The sequence below is a fragment of the Myxine glutinosa genome, chromosome 14 (genome assembly GCF_964187855.1).
Source record: "Myxine glutinosa chromosome 14, kmMyxGlut1.1, whole genome shotgun sequence".
Classification (NCBI taxonomy): Eukaryota; Metazoa; Chordata; class Myxini; order Myxiniformes; family Myxinidae; genus Myxine; species Myxine glutinosa.
The window spans coordinates 538,632-552,925 of NC_136274.1; the positions used below are offsets into that span (position 1 = coordinate 538,632).

Genomic DNA, 14,294 nt, shown 5'->3' on the forward strand with positions numbered 1-14,294 from the left:
TCGAAACTGTATTTATCTTACGTGTGTGTATCTTTTGCGTTTCCCTCGGGAGATTATATTATCGGTGTTAACCTTTCATACCTGTAAAAAATAGTCGAGTATTTCACGCCACGCGGCCTAGTTGTTGAAGCTTCCGACCTTGAGGCCTGGTTCTCTCCGGGCATCCAAAGCGGTTATTTTTTCATTCGTGTGTTTGTCAAATTTCAACTCGTTATTTTATCATCCATGCGTTATTGTTAGTTTATAGTTAGTTTTGGTTTGAATTTCCTGTAACTCGTAATTAATTAATCGTGTTCTGCTCCTCGTGTGCGGCCTTGTACCCCCATCGGTGCTTGTTTACTTAAGTCCCCTACATCGTGTTTTGCTTGGCTCTGTTTTTTCCCTTCTACCCCAAACATAATACTCTTTGTCTCACGTTTTAAATACATTTATTTAAAATACCCCCACCCCCAAAAAAAAAAAAAACAACCAAAAACATTTATTTTCCTTTCTCCACATGTGCTTTGTCTCATCCTGTACATTCTGTTCAGGTGTGCTGTTCGCCCCGCCCCCATTATCTCCTTGCCATCCACCTTTTTGCCCTGTCCACGTGACTCGTGGTGGTCCCTCTCGGCTCTCCCCTCGTTGGTACTTTGTGCATATAAGATTGTTTACGGTTCTGTTTTAATATTATTTAAATATGTATAAACTTTCCCCTTCAATGTTTTATTCAATGGTATATTACAACACGCTGTTTTTCTTCCTATTAAAAGGCTTTTTTCAAATTCCTCTCCATCTCATTCCATGTCAAAAAAAAGAAATTCAATCTCTTATACGTCTCCCTCACTACATGGTCTAAATTCACATTCATTCCATCCCTCCTCCATCGTTCTGAATCGGATTGCTAACTTGAAAATCACAACAAACCCAATTTGTTATCAATGTTCGTCTTTCATTAATCATCCACTTTCGAAACTCCCCTCTAGCCCCTCCACCCCTAAACTCCCCCCATGCCCCTCCACTCCTGAACTCCCTCCTTGCCCTTCCCCTCCTAAACTCCCCCCTTGCCCCTCCCCTCCAAATCCCCCCCTTGCCCCTACACTCCTAAACTCCCCCATTGTCCCTCCCCTCCTAAACTCCCCCCTCCCCTTCAAAACTCTCCCCCAACCCCTCCCATTTCAAATCTCCCCCCATACCATTCCTCTCCAATTCTCCCTCCTCCCCCTCAAAGCTGCCTCCTCCCCCCTCCTCCTGAAAGCTGCCTCCTCCCCACTTCGTCTCCCTTCTATCCCATACCTCCACCCCCCCCCCAACCTTCTACTTTCCTCTGCCCCCCCCCCCTCAAAGATCCCCTCACTGTGCCTCATCCCTTCAACATCAAACCTTTCATCCTCCTCATCCTTCCCTTTCTTGGAACTCTTCTGTAATCTCTGACACACTATCAACTGCTCTTCCTACCTCCCCCTCTCATCCTTCATCTTACCTTACACCTCCCCTCCCCTGTCCTGTACCAGATGCTCCCCCTCTCTTCATTAACCGTATGGACCTCAAACATCCAGGGCCTTCGCTCAAACCTGACAGATCTCTCCATACAGGTTGCTTCTGACAATCCAGACTTGATCTGCTTAACAGAGACTTTCCTCCTTCAAGATGTCTCTGATTCCTTAATATCTCTTCCTGGTTACTCCCTCCTCCGGTAGGATAGACCTGAGCCTCGTCCTGGTGGTGGGGTGGCTATCTCTATCAAAAACTCTCTTCCTCACTCTCCTTGCACTGCCCTCTCTCCTCCTCACCCCCAGGAGTACCTCTGGCTACGGCTTCCTCTCCCACCTTTTGTTCATATGTGTTCTGTACCGTCCTCCAAACAGTGATGACTCCATTTACATTTCACTGTCTGACATGGACCAACTTCTATCCACTCATCCCAACTCTCTCTTCCTCATATGTGGTGACTTCAACTGTCATCATGCCAGCTGGTTGGGTGTGGGTTCCTCTCTCACCAGTCATGGCACCTCAGCAAAGGACTGTGACTCACTGGGATTGACACAATCTGTCAGTTTCCCGACCCGGATCTCAGCCAATCGAATATCTTCTCTTCGAGACTTGGTTATGACAAACTTCCCTGCTAATGTCTGCTGCTCTTCTTCTGCTCCAATCGGTTCTTCTGATCATGTGCTTGTCAAAGTGGACATCTCTCTGGCCATTCTCAGAGAGCCTCCTCAGCGTCGACGAGTCTGGCATTTCACTCAGGCCGACTGGGCCGGTCTTCAAGCAGCCATCAATCGTCTGGATTGGTCTCCCATCTCCACTGCCTCTGACATCAATTCTTCCTGGGAATTCTTCCAAAGCAAACTGATCTCTCTCATGCACAGATTTATCCCATCTCGTCTTCAGTTGTCTTACCCTTCCTCCCATCCATGGTACACTGAATCTTGTGGTGAGGCAGTTGCCCTGAAACAACTTGCCTTTGCCTCTTGGAAGGCTAATCCAACTGAAGGCAATCTCAGTTCCTTCCACCAAGCTCGGAACAAGTGTGTGTCAGGAGTGCCAGGAAGCACTATCTCTCCATACTGAAGAATGAACTCTCAAACCTGTCCCCTTCCTCCAAATCCTGGTGGCGTCTGGTCAAATCCGTTTCTGGTGTTTGTTCCCCCTCCATCCCCTCCCTTACCTCAAATGGCCACACAGTTGACATCACACGTGACAAAGCCAAATGCCTCAACTCTGTGTTTGCCTCAAAATCTTTAGTCCCAAACCCATTGCTCTCTGTTCCCACCTTTCCCAGTCGAACCCAACTGCTCCTGGACTCTGTGTCCTTCTCTCCTGACAAGGTGGAGGAGTTTTTGTCTAACCTCGACTCTGAATCTGCAACTGGACCAGACGGCATCAGCCCACGGGTCCTAAAATCCTGCTCTGCCGCTCTATCTCACCCTCTCTCTGTTCTTTTCACCCTCTCTTTTGCTCAAGGTCATCTGCCAGCATCCTGGAAATCAGCAAACATTACCGCTTTACACAAAAAAGGTGCAAAAACAGATCCTTGCAACTACAGACCAATCAGCCTGCTCCCAATTATCAGCAAAGTCATGGAATCCATCATTGCCTCGGATATGAAATCTTTCCTCTTCTCCAATGGCTTGATCTCTGATCATCAATTTGGTTTCAGACCAGGTCACTCTACTCTGGACATGCTGCTTCTGCTGTCTCAACAATGGATGGAGGTCCTCAATGCCAAACAGGAAATCAGAGCTGTCTCTCTTGACATATCACGTGCCTTCGATACGGTCTGGCACCCAGCTCTACTCAACAAACTCTCCTCCTATGGTATCCATGGAAATCTCCATGCCTGGCTTGCGGACTTCCTCTCTGGTCATAGTCAACGTGTGGCCCTGAATGGATTTCTCTCATCTCCCCTTCCTGTTCAGGCTGGAGTTCCCCAAGACAGTGTTCTGGGCCCTGTGCTTTTTCTGGTCTTTATCAATGATCTCTCCGACTCTCTGGAAAATCCTCTATCTCTTTGCTGATGACTCCATTCTCTGCCGCTTCATTCCTCTTCCCTCAGATCGGCAGTCTGCAGCCTCCTCACTCTCTGAAGACTTGGACAAAATCACAGACTGGTCAAACAAGTGGAACATGTCTTTCAATCCTGACATCTCACACTCTTACTATGTCTTTCCGAAAAGATCGACTGGACAACCCTCCCATCTACTTTCTCAACAATCCTCTCCAAGAAGTTCTGTCGCTCAAGCTTTTGGGTCTCACTATCTGCCATGATCTTTCTTGGGAAAACCACATTTCCAAGCTGGCCTCCAAAGCCAGTCGCCGACTGGGCATCCTCCGTCGTGCGGTCCTTCCTCGGCACACCTGAGCTCCTCACCACATACAAGGCTTTCATCCGCAGCTCAATGGAATACTGTTCTCCCCTATGGGCTGGTGCTCCTGACTCACACCTGGCTCGGATTCACGCTGTTGAAACCAAAGCTTTCAGAATTATTGGAATCTCACGCGATGAAGCTATCTCTGAGGGCCTTTCACTCACTCACCGCAGGCAGGTAGGTGGTCTTTGTCTTCTTCCGACTCCTCTCCGGCCTTGCACCCCCATCTCTCTCTGTGCCCCAAATATTCCTACAGGTCGCACAAGATCTGCCAGCAGCCCTCTGATGGTTAAACTGCCGAAATCTCGGCTGTCTGCTCACCTTCACTCTTTAATTCCTCTTTTCTCCCGCCTCTGGTACAAACTCCCTCACTCCCTTCAATCCCACTCCTCCCTCCAGGTCTTTAAAACGGCTGTTCACCACCATCTCTCATCTTCCCCCATCCAAAACCTTGATCTTTTCTACCCCTGCTCATTCTCCCCAGATCCACCTTGTTTGAAAACCCAACTTCTTTCCTGGAAGTCCTGGCAGTGTCCATATGTTTTATACCTCTCCCATGCCCCCCCCTTCCCATGCCCCCCCCCCCAAAGCCCTCTCCCTCTCACAGATCTCTCGATGTCTCCATGTCTCTCGGTCCCTGCTCTCAAATGTTGGGTTTGTGTCCTTCCCCCTCTCCCCATCTTGTCTACCTCTCCCGATGTTATATGTTGTGTCGGTTTGTCTTTGTGTGTGATTAATGTTCGCTCTTTCACGAGCCTCGATCTTGTATGCAAAAAAAAAAAAAAAAATTCACACCAAATCAAAAAGACCAAAATCTTACCAAAAAAAAATCAAATCAAAAAGACCGACTGGAAAACCCTCCCATCTACTTTCTCAACAATCCTCCAAAAAGTTCTGTCGCTCAAGCTTTTGGGTCTCACTATCTGCCATGATCTTTCTTGGGAAAACCACATTTCCAAGCTGGCCCCCAAAGCCAGTCGCCAACTGGGCATTGTCGGTCTTTTTGGACTTGTCAGGACTTCAATCCATCTGAGTTTTCACTCACATCCAAACCGTTTGGGTCTAAAACTGATAATAGTAAGATATTACAATTGTTAATGTGCTAATGCTAATAATAATGAAGATGAGCTTTGGGAAAATTATATTATCGTTAGAAATGTGATTTTAAACGGTGCTGGATCTTGGAGCAGAGAGAAGCTCGTGTGGTGACCTTTTTGACCTACTCTGCGCAGTTTGCTGGCTAAAGTGCAAACTTATCTTATCTCAGACCGCACATTCTTCCAGTCGACAACTTGTGAAATAATGGGACATCTGGGCGGCAGCGTTTACTTGTCTCGGATACAATTAACTTTGAAGATCTTTTAAGACACCTGCTTTTTCTCCTCGGCATCAAAACCCCCACACGACTATATAGTCCAGAGAACTCTCCGAGTGAGAGAGAATTTGTGTGGACATCCACTGTATGTGTTTTAGCAAGTATTAAATAAATTGCCTTCAAGAACATGATTCTCTCTGTCAGTCATCTCAGAGTGAGTAGAAAATAATCCACATCAGCATCCTCCGTCGTGGGAAGTCGTTCCTTGGCACACCTGAGCTCACCACATACAAGGCTTTCATCCGCAGCTCAATGGACTACTGTCCCCCCTCTGGGCCGGTGCTCCTGCCTCACACCTAGCTCGGCTTCACGCTGTTGAAACCAAAGCTTTCAGAATCATTGAAATCTCCTGCGATTAAGCTAACTCCAAGGGCCTCTCACTCACTCACTCACCGCAGGCAGGTTGGTGGTGTCTTCTACCGACTCGCCAGCCTTGCCACCCCCCAGCTCTCTCTGGACTTTGTCCTCCAAATATTGACAGGTCACACAACATCTGCCAGCAACCCTCTTCTGGTTAACCACCTTGAGGCCATTTTTCCCCGCAAAGCGGGGGTTGGCCTTTTTCGGGGACCGTGGTTGTTGTTGTTTTTCGGTCCCCTTTTTGATGCAATGTTTTACGGCCGGATGCCCTTCCTGACGCCAACCCTTTTTGCCGCCTTTAACGACAAGCAGGTAATTACCAGTGAGCTGGTACTCAATTTGCCGACCTCGGAAGGATGACAGGCTGAGTCAACCCCCCTGGCGTTAATTCAGCGATCGACCGGGATTCGAACCCAGGATCCTAAGCTGGCACCCTAGCCGCTAGCCCAACACCAGGGTCACACCAGGGAAACTGCCAAAATCTAGGATCTGCTCATCTTCACTCTTTCATTCCCCATTTCTCCCGCCTCTGGAACAAACTCCCTCACTCTCTTCAATCCCATTCCTCCCTCCAGGTATTTAAAAAATCTGTTCACCACCATCTCTTATCTTCCCCCATCCATAACCTTGATCTTTTCTACCCCCACTAATTCACCCCAGATCCACTTCTTTGAAATTCCAACTTTTTTCCTGGAAGTCCTTGCAGTGTCCATGTTTTATACCTCCCACCTCCCCCCAAGCCCTCTCCCTCCCACGGTTCTCTCGATGTCCCTGCTCTCAAATGTTGCGTTTGTGTCCTTCCCCCTCTCCCCATCTTGTCCACCACTCCTTGTTTTGTGTCGGTTTGACTTTGCGTGATTAATGTTCGCTCTTTCACGAGCCCCGATCTTGTATACAAAAAAACCAAAAAAAAACCAGATAGTCGCTATTATCGATGTCAACATTAGCTCAGTTGTTGAAACAAATTGTCGCTATTATCGATAAGTCAACATTAGCTCAGTTGTTGAAACAAATGGTCGCTATTATCGATAAGTCAACATAAACTTAGTTGTTGAAACAAATGGTCACTATTATCGATAAGTCAACATTAGCTCAGTTGTTGAAACAAATGGTCACTATTATCGATAAGTCAACATTAGCTCAGTTGTTAAAACAAATGGTCACTATTATCGATAAGTCAACATTAGCTCAGTTGTTGAAACAAATTGTCGCCATTATCGATAAGTCAACATTAGCTCAGTTGTTGAAACAAATGGTCACTATTATCGATAAGTCAACATTAGCTCAGTTGTTGAAACAAATGGTCACTATTATCGATAAGTCAACATTAGCTCAGTTGTTGAAACAAATGGTCACTATTATCGATAAGTCAACATTAGCTCAGTTGTTGAAAGTCGCGATTATAGATAAATTAACATTAAACAAAATCCAAGATTGTACACAAAGAGCAAAAGTCTGCTTTTAAAATCGTTTAATTCGAATAATTTCACATAGCATTTTGCAATACAACAATCAATTTAACATCTTTTGGACAAGTATACCAGCAACCAGCGTGTAACCCCATACCACCACCCTTCCCCCATTTCCACCACCCTCCCCTCACCCAAACATTAACAATCTACCAGATTTACACTTAGCACCCAAATGGTCCCTCTTCCTCCGATGGGCTACTCCACATGACCACCATGTTCAAACTCCACATGACCACCATGTTCAAACTCCACCCTCGGAGTGCGTCACCACAATGGATGGCAAGGGAATCAAACATTTAAACGGGGTCCCGATAAACGTTCTACTCAAGGCTGTTATTTGGACTCATTTCTACTGGAAACCTGCATATGCCCTCACCCTTCATAGGATAAAAAAAAATGGGGGAAAAAACAAAAATAACCCGAGGATGCCCCCACAAACCCAATCTGGTGCGACAGCACAGGAAAAAAAAAAATCAAAAAAATAAAAATAAAGGGGTTTGCACAAAATACCATAACACTCGTTTTGAAACCCCATCACTTCAAACCCTCCGCAAACCTAATGCAATGCTGCAGGTATGCCTCAACACCACTCTGCCCTGGCAGGCAATCCACTGGGTGGAAATCAGCACGGCCGGTGCACAACGGGAAGGCAAGAAGCGATGAACCACGCAGGGGTTTGGCGCTTCAACAGAACCGGCAGCCATAGTACATCTTGCCATGACAAATACATATTGGTGACTGGGAGGAGATCCGTGAAAAAAAACCAAAATATTCAATTCCTTATCACAGTGCTGAAAAAAATAGGACTGAATTAGGGGATTAAGGGAGAAGAGGGAAGGGGTTAGGGAAGGGGAACAGGGGGGCAGGGGATGGAAGGGGTGAGGAGCTAGAGCCTTAGTAAAAGAGTACAAGGAGTGGTGCTTGGCCCACACAAGCCTTCACATGCCGTAGCCATATCCTGGTTGGGTGTAGCCAGGTGTAGGTGCACTATATCCGTATGGAGGGTAACCTGGCTGTGGGGGAGGCATGGCAGGATTCGGACCTGCTGTGATCATCAGCTGCTGTTGCCCTGGTAGCGTAAGGGGGTGGAACATCGAGATTTTGGTCAAACTTTACATAATGGCCCACTGGGCTACAAGCTCCATTTATATAATTTAAACGCCCAATAAAGCAATCGATTCCTCCTTCGAAAGGCTATGGTACTCAAAGGTCGAGACAGCATACCATAAACGATGGGTGTCGCCTCAGCTGCCTGCTCCTCCTCTTTGCGCACACTTTCTGAAGCATCAAGTTTATCCACCTGCAGAACATGTTTTCAATAAAAATTGGAAACCGAGTCAACCAGAGAAGATGCCGTTAACAGCCCCTTCAAGCATGATCAAATGAAAACGAGTTAAACGGAAGATGCCGTTAACAGCCCCTTCGAGCATGATCAAATGAAAACGAGTTAACCAGAGAAGATGCCGTTAATAGCCCCTTCGAGCATGATCAAATGAAAACGAGTTAACCAGAGAAGATGCCGTTAATAGCCCCTTCGAGCATGATCAAATGAAAACGAGTTAACCAGAGAAGATGCCGTTAATAGCCCCTTCGAGCATGATCAAATGAAAACGAGTTAAACGGAAGATGCCACCAACAGCCCCGAATAGCATGATCAAATGAAAACAAGTTAACCAGAGAAGATGCCGTTAACAGCCACTTCAAGCATGATCAAATGAAAACGAGTTAACCAGAGAAGATGCCGTTAACAGCCCCTTCGAGCATGATCAAATGAAAACGAGTTAAACGGAAGATGCCGTTAACAGCCCCTTCGAGCATGATCAAATGAAAACGAGTTAACCAGAGAAGATGCCGTTAATAGCCCCTTCGAGCATGATCAAATGAAAACGAGTTAACCAGAGAAGATGCCGTTAATAGCCCCTTCGAGCATGATCAAATGAAAACGAGTTAACCAGAGAAGATGCCGTTAATAGCCCCTTCGAGCATGATCAAATGAAAACGAGTTAAACGGAAGATGCCACCAACAGCCCCGAATAGCATGATCAAATGAAAACAAGTTAACCAGAGAAGATGCCGTTAACAGCCACTTCAAGCATGATCAAATGAAAACGAGTTAACCAGAGAAGATGCCGTTAACAGCCCCTTCGAGCATGATCAAATGAAAACGAGTTAACCAGAGAAGATGCCGTTAATAGCCCCTTCAAGCATGATCAAATGAAAACGAGTTAAACGGAAGATGCCATCAACAGCCCCGAATAGCATGATCAAATGAAAACAAGTTAACCAGAGAAGATGCCGTTAACAGCCCCTTCGAGCATGATCAAATGAAAACGAGTTAACCAGAGAAGATGCCGTTAATAGCCCCTTCAAGCATGATCAAATGAAAACGAGTTAAACGGAAGATGCCATCAACAGCCCCGAATAGCATGATCAAATGAAAACAAGTTAACCAGAGAAGATGCTGTTAACAGCCCCTTCGAGCATGATCAAATGAAAACAAGTTAACCAGAGAAGATGCCGTTAACAGCCCCTTCGAGCATGATCAAATGAAAACGAGTTAAACGGAAGATGCCATCAACAGCCCCGAATAGCATGATCAAATGAAAATGAGTTAACCAGAGAAGATGTCGTTAACAGCCATTCTAGTATGATCAAATAAAAACGAGTTAACCACAGAAGATGCAGTTAACAGCCCCTTCAAGCATGATCAAATGAAAACGAGTTAACCAGAGAACATGCCATTAACAGCCCATTTTAGCATGATCAAACGAAAACGAGTTAAAGAAAGATGCTGTTAACAACCCCTTCTGGCATGATCAAACGAAAACGAGTTCAAGAAAGATGCCATTAACAGCCCCTTCAAGCATGATCAATTTGGACTTCCGCTTCCGGTCTTGCTGGCGAGGTTTCGTTTATTCGTAGCTTTCCACGCTCTCCATCGAAGTTAAGTAATTGTTCCCATTTGTATTTTCATTATAACTATTTATTTTATGGTGTTGTACGTATCGTGTGTCCCGAGGAAGATTTTCGGTGCAAATCTTTCATACTTGTATAGAAAATCGTGTTAATTAGTGTCGTGTCTTTTGAGGCCTTGTCGTGTCCAACCTTGAGGCTTTGTTTTTCTCAGCGGTCCGTCGTTTGTGCTCCAATAACTTTCGTTCTCTGTTTTTCCAGTCTTTTCACCCCATAGCCTACTTCCTTGTTTAAAATTTCAACTTTAATAAAAAAAAAAAACATTTCCTTCTCTGTTCTTATTTGTTGTTCTCATTCGTTTGTTCGTTCTTCGAACAGGTGTTTCTCCCCCATTTCCCCAGATAGTTTTCACTGTTAAACTTTAAAATATTTACACTTTCCCCTCAAGTTCTGTATTCCGTTGTATATTATAACACCTTTTTCTTCTTCTTCTTTAAAAGGCTGCTTTCGACTTGCTCACCAAATGTATTCATCCCAAAAAAAAATTCCATCTCTTACAGTGCCTCTTTTCTACATTCCCTAAACTCTCTTGCACTCCATCCTCCCTCCAGCGTCCTGAAACGTATTTTTGACTCAAAGGTCACAGGAAACTCATTTTGCAATAAATGTTCGTTTACCATTAATCGTACACTTTCTAAAATCCAATCTCACCCCTCCCCTCCAAATCGTCCCCATAACCCCTCACCTCCAAATCTTCCCCATCACCCCTCACCTCCAAATCTTCCCCATCACCCATCCCTTTCAAATCTCCCCCCTCGCCCCTTCCCTCCTAAACTCCCCCCACACCCCTCCCCTCCAAGACTCCCCCTCGCCCCTCCTAGCCTCACCCCTCCTCCTCAAAGCGTCCTCTCCGCTTCTTCCCCCTTCCAACTCTCACCTCCATCTCCCCAACCTTCTGCCTCACTCTTCCCCCTCCTCAAATAACACCTCATTGTGCCTCACCCAATCACCATCAAACCTTTTGTCCGCCCCATCCTTCCCTTTCTCCAAGCTATTCTGAAATCTGACACACCTTCAACAGCTCTCCCTACCTCTTCCACCTCTTACCCTACCCCTCCTCACCCCCTGTTCTGTATCCGATGATGAAGATGAAGGGGGAGCAACGGTATCGACCTCAAACATCCGGGGGCCTTCGTTCAAACTTTACCGATTTCTCCATACAGTTTGCTTCTGACAAACCAGACGTGATCTGCTTAACAGAAACTTTCCTCCTTCATGACGTCTGATTCCTTAGTATCTCTCCTGGGTTACTCCCTCCTCCGGTATGATAGACCTGAGCCTCGTCCTGGAAGTGGAGTTGCTATCTTTATCAAAAGCTCTTCCTCACTCGCCCTGCACTGCACTCTCTCCACCTCACCCCCAGGAATACCTCTGGCTACGGCTTCCCCTTCGCTCCCACCTCTTGTTCATATGTGTGTTGTACCGTCCACCAAACAGTGATGACTCCATCTACATCTCGCTGTCTGATAATATGGACCAACTTCTATCTACTCATCCCAACTCTCTTCCTCATATGTGGTGATTTCAATTGTCCATGCCAGTTGGCTGGGTGTGGGTACCTCTGTCAGCAGCCATGGCTCCTCAGCAAAGGACTTCTGCGACTCACTGGCACTGACAATCTGTCAATTTCCCGAACCGGATCTGTCAACGGAGCATCTTCTCTTCTGGACTTGGTTATGACTAACTTCCCTGAAAATGTCTGCTGCTCTTCTTCTGCTCCAATCGGCTCATCTTATCATGTGCTTGTTAAAGTGGACATCTCTGACCATTCTCAGGGAGCCTGCTCAGCGTCGACGAGTCTGGCATTTCACTCAGGCAAACTGGCACGGTCTTCAAGCAGCCATCAATCATCTGGACTGGTCTCCCATCTCTACTGCCTCTGACATCAACTCATCCTGGGAATTCTTCCAAAGTAAATTGCTCTCTCTCATGCACAGATTTATCCCATCTCGTCTTCAGTTGTCATACCCTTCCTCCCGTCCATGGTACACGGAATCTTGTGGTGACGCTGTTGCCCAGAAACAACTTGCCTTCGTCTCCTGGAAAGCAAATCCAACGGAAGGAAATCTCATTTCCTTTCACAAAGCCTGAAACAAGTGTGTCCACCCTCAGGAGAGCCAGGAAACAATATCTCTCCGTTCTCAAGACCGAACTCTTATCTGTCTCCCTCTTCCAAATCCTGGTGGCATCTCGTCAAATCTGTTTCTGGTGTTTGTTCCCCCTCCATCCGCTCCCTTACCTCAAACGGCTACACAGCTGACTCCGCACGTGAAAAAGGTAAATGCCTCAACCCTGTGTTTGCCTCTAAATCTTGTGTCCCAAACCCATCCCTCTCTGTAACCACCGTACCCAGCTGCTCCTGGACTCCGTGTCCTTTCCTCCTGACAAGGTGGAAAAGTTTGTCAACCCTCAACTGATTCTGCAACTGGACCTGATGGCATCAGCCCACAGGTCCTAAAATCGTGTTCTTCTGCTCTTTCACTCCCTCTGTTCTCTTCACCCTCTTTTGCTCAAGGTCAACTGCCATCTGCTTGGAAATCAGCCAACATCACCGCTTTGCACAAAAAAGGTGCAAATACAGATCCTAGCAACTACAGACCAATCAGCCTTCTCCCAATTATCAGCAAAGTCATGGAATCCATCATTGCTTCGGATATGAAATCTTTCCTCTTCTCCAATGGCTTGATCTCTGATCATCAATTTGGTTTCAGACCAGGTCACTCTACTCTGGACATGCTGCTTCTGCTGTCTCAACAATGGATGGAGGTCCTCAATGCCAAACAGGAAATTAGAGCTGTCTCCCTCGACATATCACGTGCCTTCGATACGGTCTGGCACCCCGCTCTGCTCACCAAACTCTCCTCATTTGGTATCCATGGAAATCTCCACGCATGGCTGGCGGACTTCCTCTCTAGTTGTAGTCAACGTGTGGCCCTGAATGGGTTTCTCTCATCTCCTCTTCCTGTTCAGGCTTGAGTTCCCAAGGCAGTGTCCTGGGCCCTGTGCTTTTTCTGGTCTTCATCAATGATCTCTGACTCTTGAAAATCCTCTCTCTCTTTGCTGATGACTCCACTCTCTGCCGTTCCATTCCTCATCCCTCAGATCGGCAGTCTGCAGCCTCCTCACTCTGCAGACCTGGACAAAATCAGACTGGGCAAACAAGTGGAACACGTCTTTCAATCAGGACAAATCTCACTCTTACGATGTCTCCGAAAAGACCGACTGGACAACCCTCCCATCTACTTTCTGAATAATCCTCTCCAAGAAGTTCTGTCACTCAAGCTTTTGGGTCACTATCTACCATGATCTTTCTGGGGAAAACCACATTTCCAAGCTGGCCTCCAAAGCCAGTCGCCGACTGGGCATCCTCCGTCGTGCGAAGTCCTTCCTTGGCACACCTGAGCTCCTCACCACATGCAAGGCTTTCATCCGCAGCTCAATGGAGTACTGTTCTCCCCTCTGGGCTGGTGCTCCTGCCTCACGCCTAGCTCGCCTTCACGCTGTTGAAACCAAAGCATTCAGAATCATTGGAATCTCCCGCGATGAAGCTAACTCCAAGGGCCTCTCACTCACTCACCGCAGGCAGGTTGGTGGTCTTTCCGTCTTCTACCGACTCCTCTCCGGCCTTGCTCCCCCAGCTCTCTGGGCTCTGTCCCCCAAATATTCCTACAGGTCGCACAAGATCTGCCTGCAACCGTCTTATGGTTAAACTGCCAAAATCAAGACTCTCTGCTCACCTTCACTCCTTCATTCCTCTTTCTCCCGCCTCTGGAACAAACTCCCTCACTCTTCAATCCCACTCCTCCCTCCAGGTCTTTAAAACAGCTGTTCACCACCATCTCTTATCTTCTCCAATCCAAAACCTTGATCTTCTCTACCCCCGCTAATTTCACCCCAAATCCACTTTTTGAGGTGCCAACTTCTTTCTTGGAAGTCCTTGGTGTCCTTGCGTTTTATACCTATCCTGCCCCCCCCCCCCCCACCCCCAGGCCCTCTCCCTCCCACACATCTCCCGATGTCCCTGCTCTCAAATGTTGTGTTTGTGTGCTTCCTCCCCTTCTCCCCATCTTGTCGACCGCTCCCCTTTTTATATACTGTTTGCTTGTTTGTTTGATAAATGTTAGCTCTTTCACGAGCTTTACTGATAAAAAAAAAAAGACTCTGCCCCCATGACACTCTGCATAAAAAAAGGAAAAAAAAAAAAAAAAAAAAGATGCCGTTAACAGCCCATTCTAGCATGATCAAATGAAAACGAGTTAACCA

At 46.6% G+C, this 14,294-nt stretch overlaps 1 protein-coding gene across 2 annotated transcripts in view; it reads right to left on the reverse strand.

Moving 5' to 3' along the window:
- Positions 1-7,040: 7,040 nt before the first annotated feature.
- LOC137439392 (clathrin heavy chain 1) overlaps positions 7,041-14,294 on the reverse strand; it is a 53,456-nt gene continuing 46,202 nt past the window's right edge. For both annotated transcript variants that reach the window (XM_068135114.2, XM_068135113.2), the window contains exons 31-32: positions 8,283-8,358; positions 7,041-8,127 (exon numbers count right to left, since the gene is read on the reverse strand). In XM_068135114.2, coding sequence (XP_067991215.1) covers positions 7,997-8,127; positions 8,283-8,358 — 207 coding nt within the window. In that variant the 3' untranslated portion in view covers positions 7,041-7,996. The remainder of the gene's footprint in view (positions 8,128-8,282; positions 8,359-14,294) is intronic.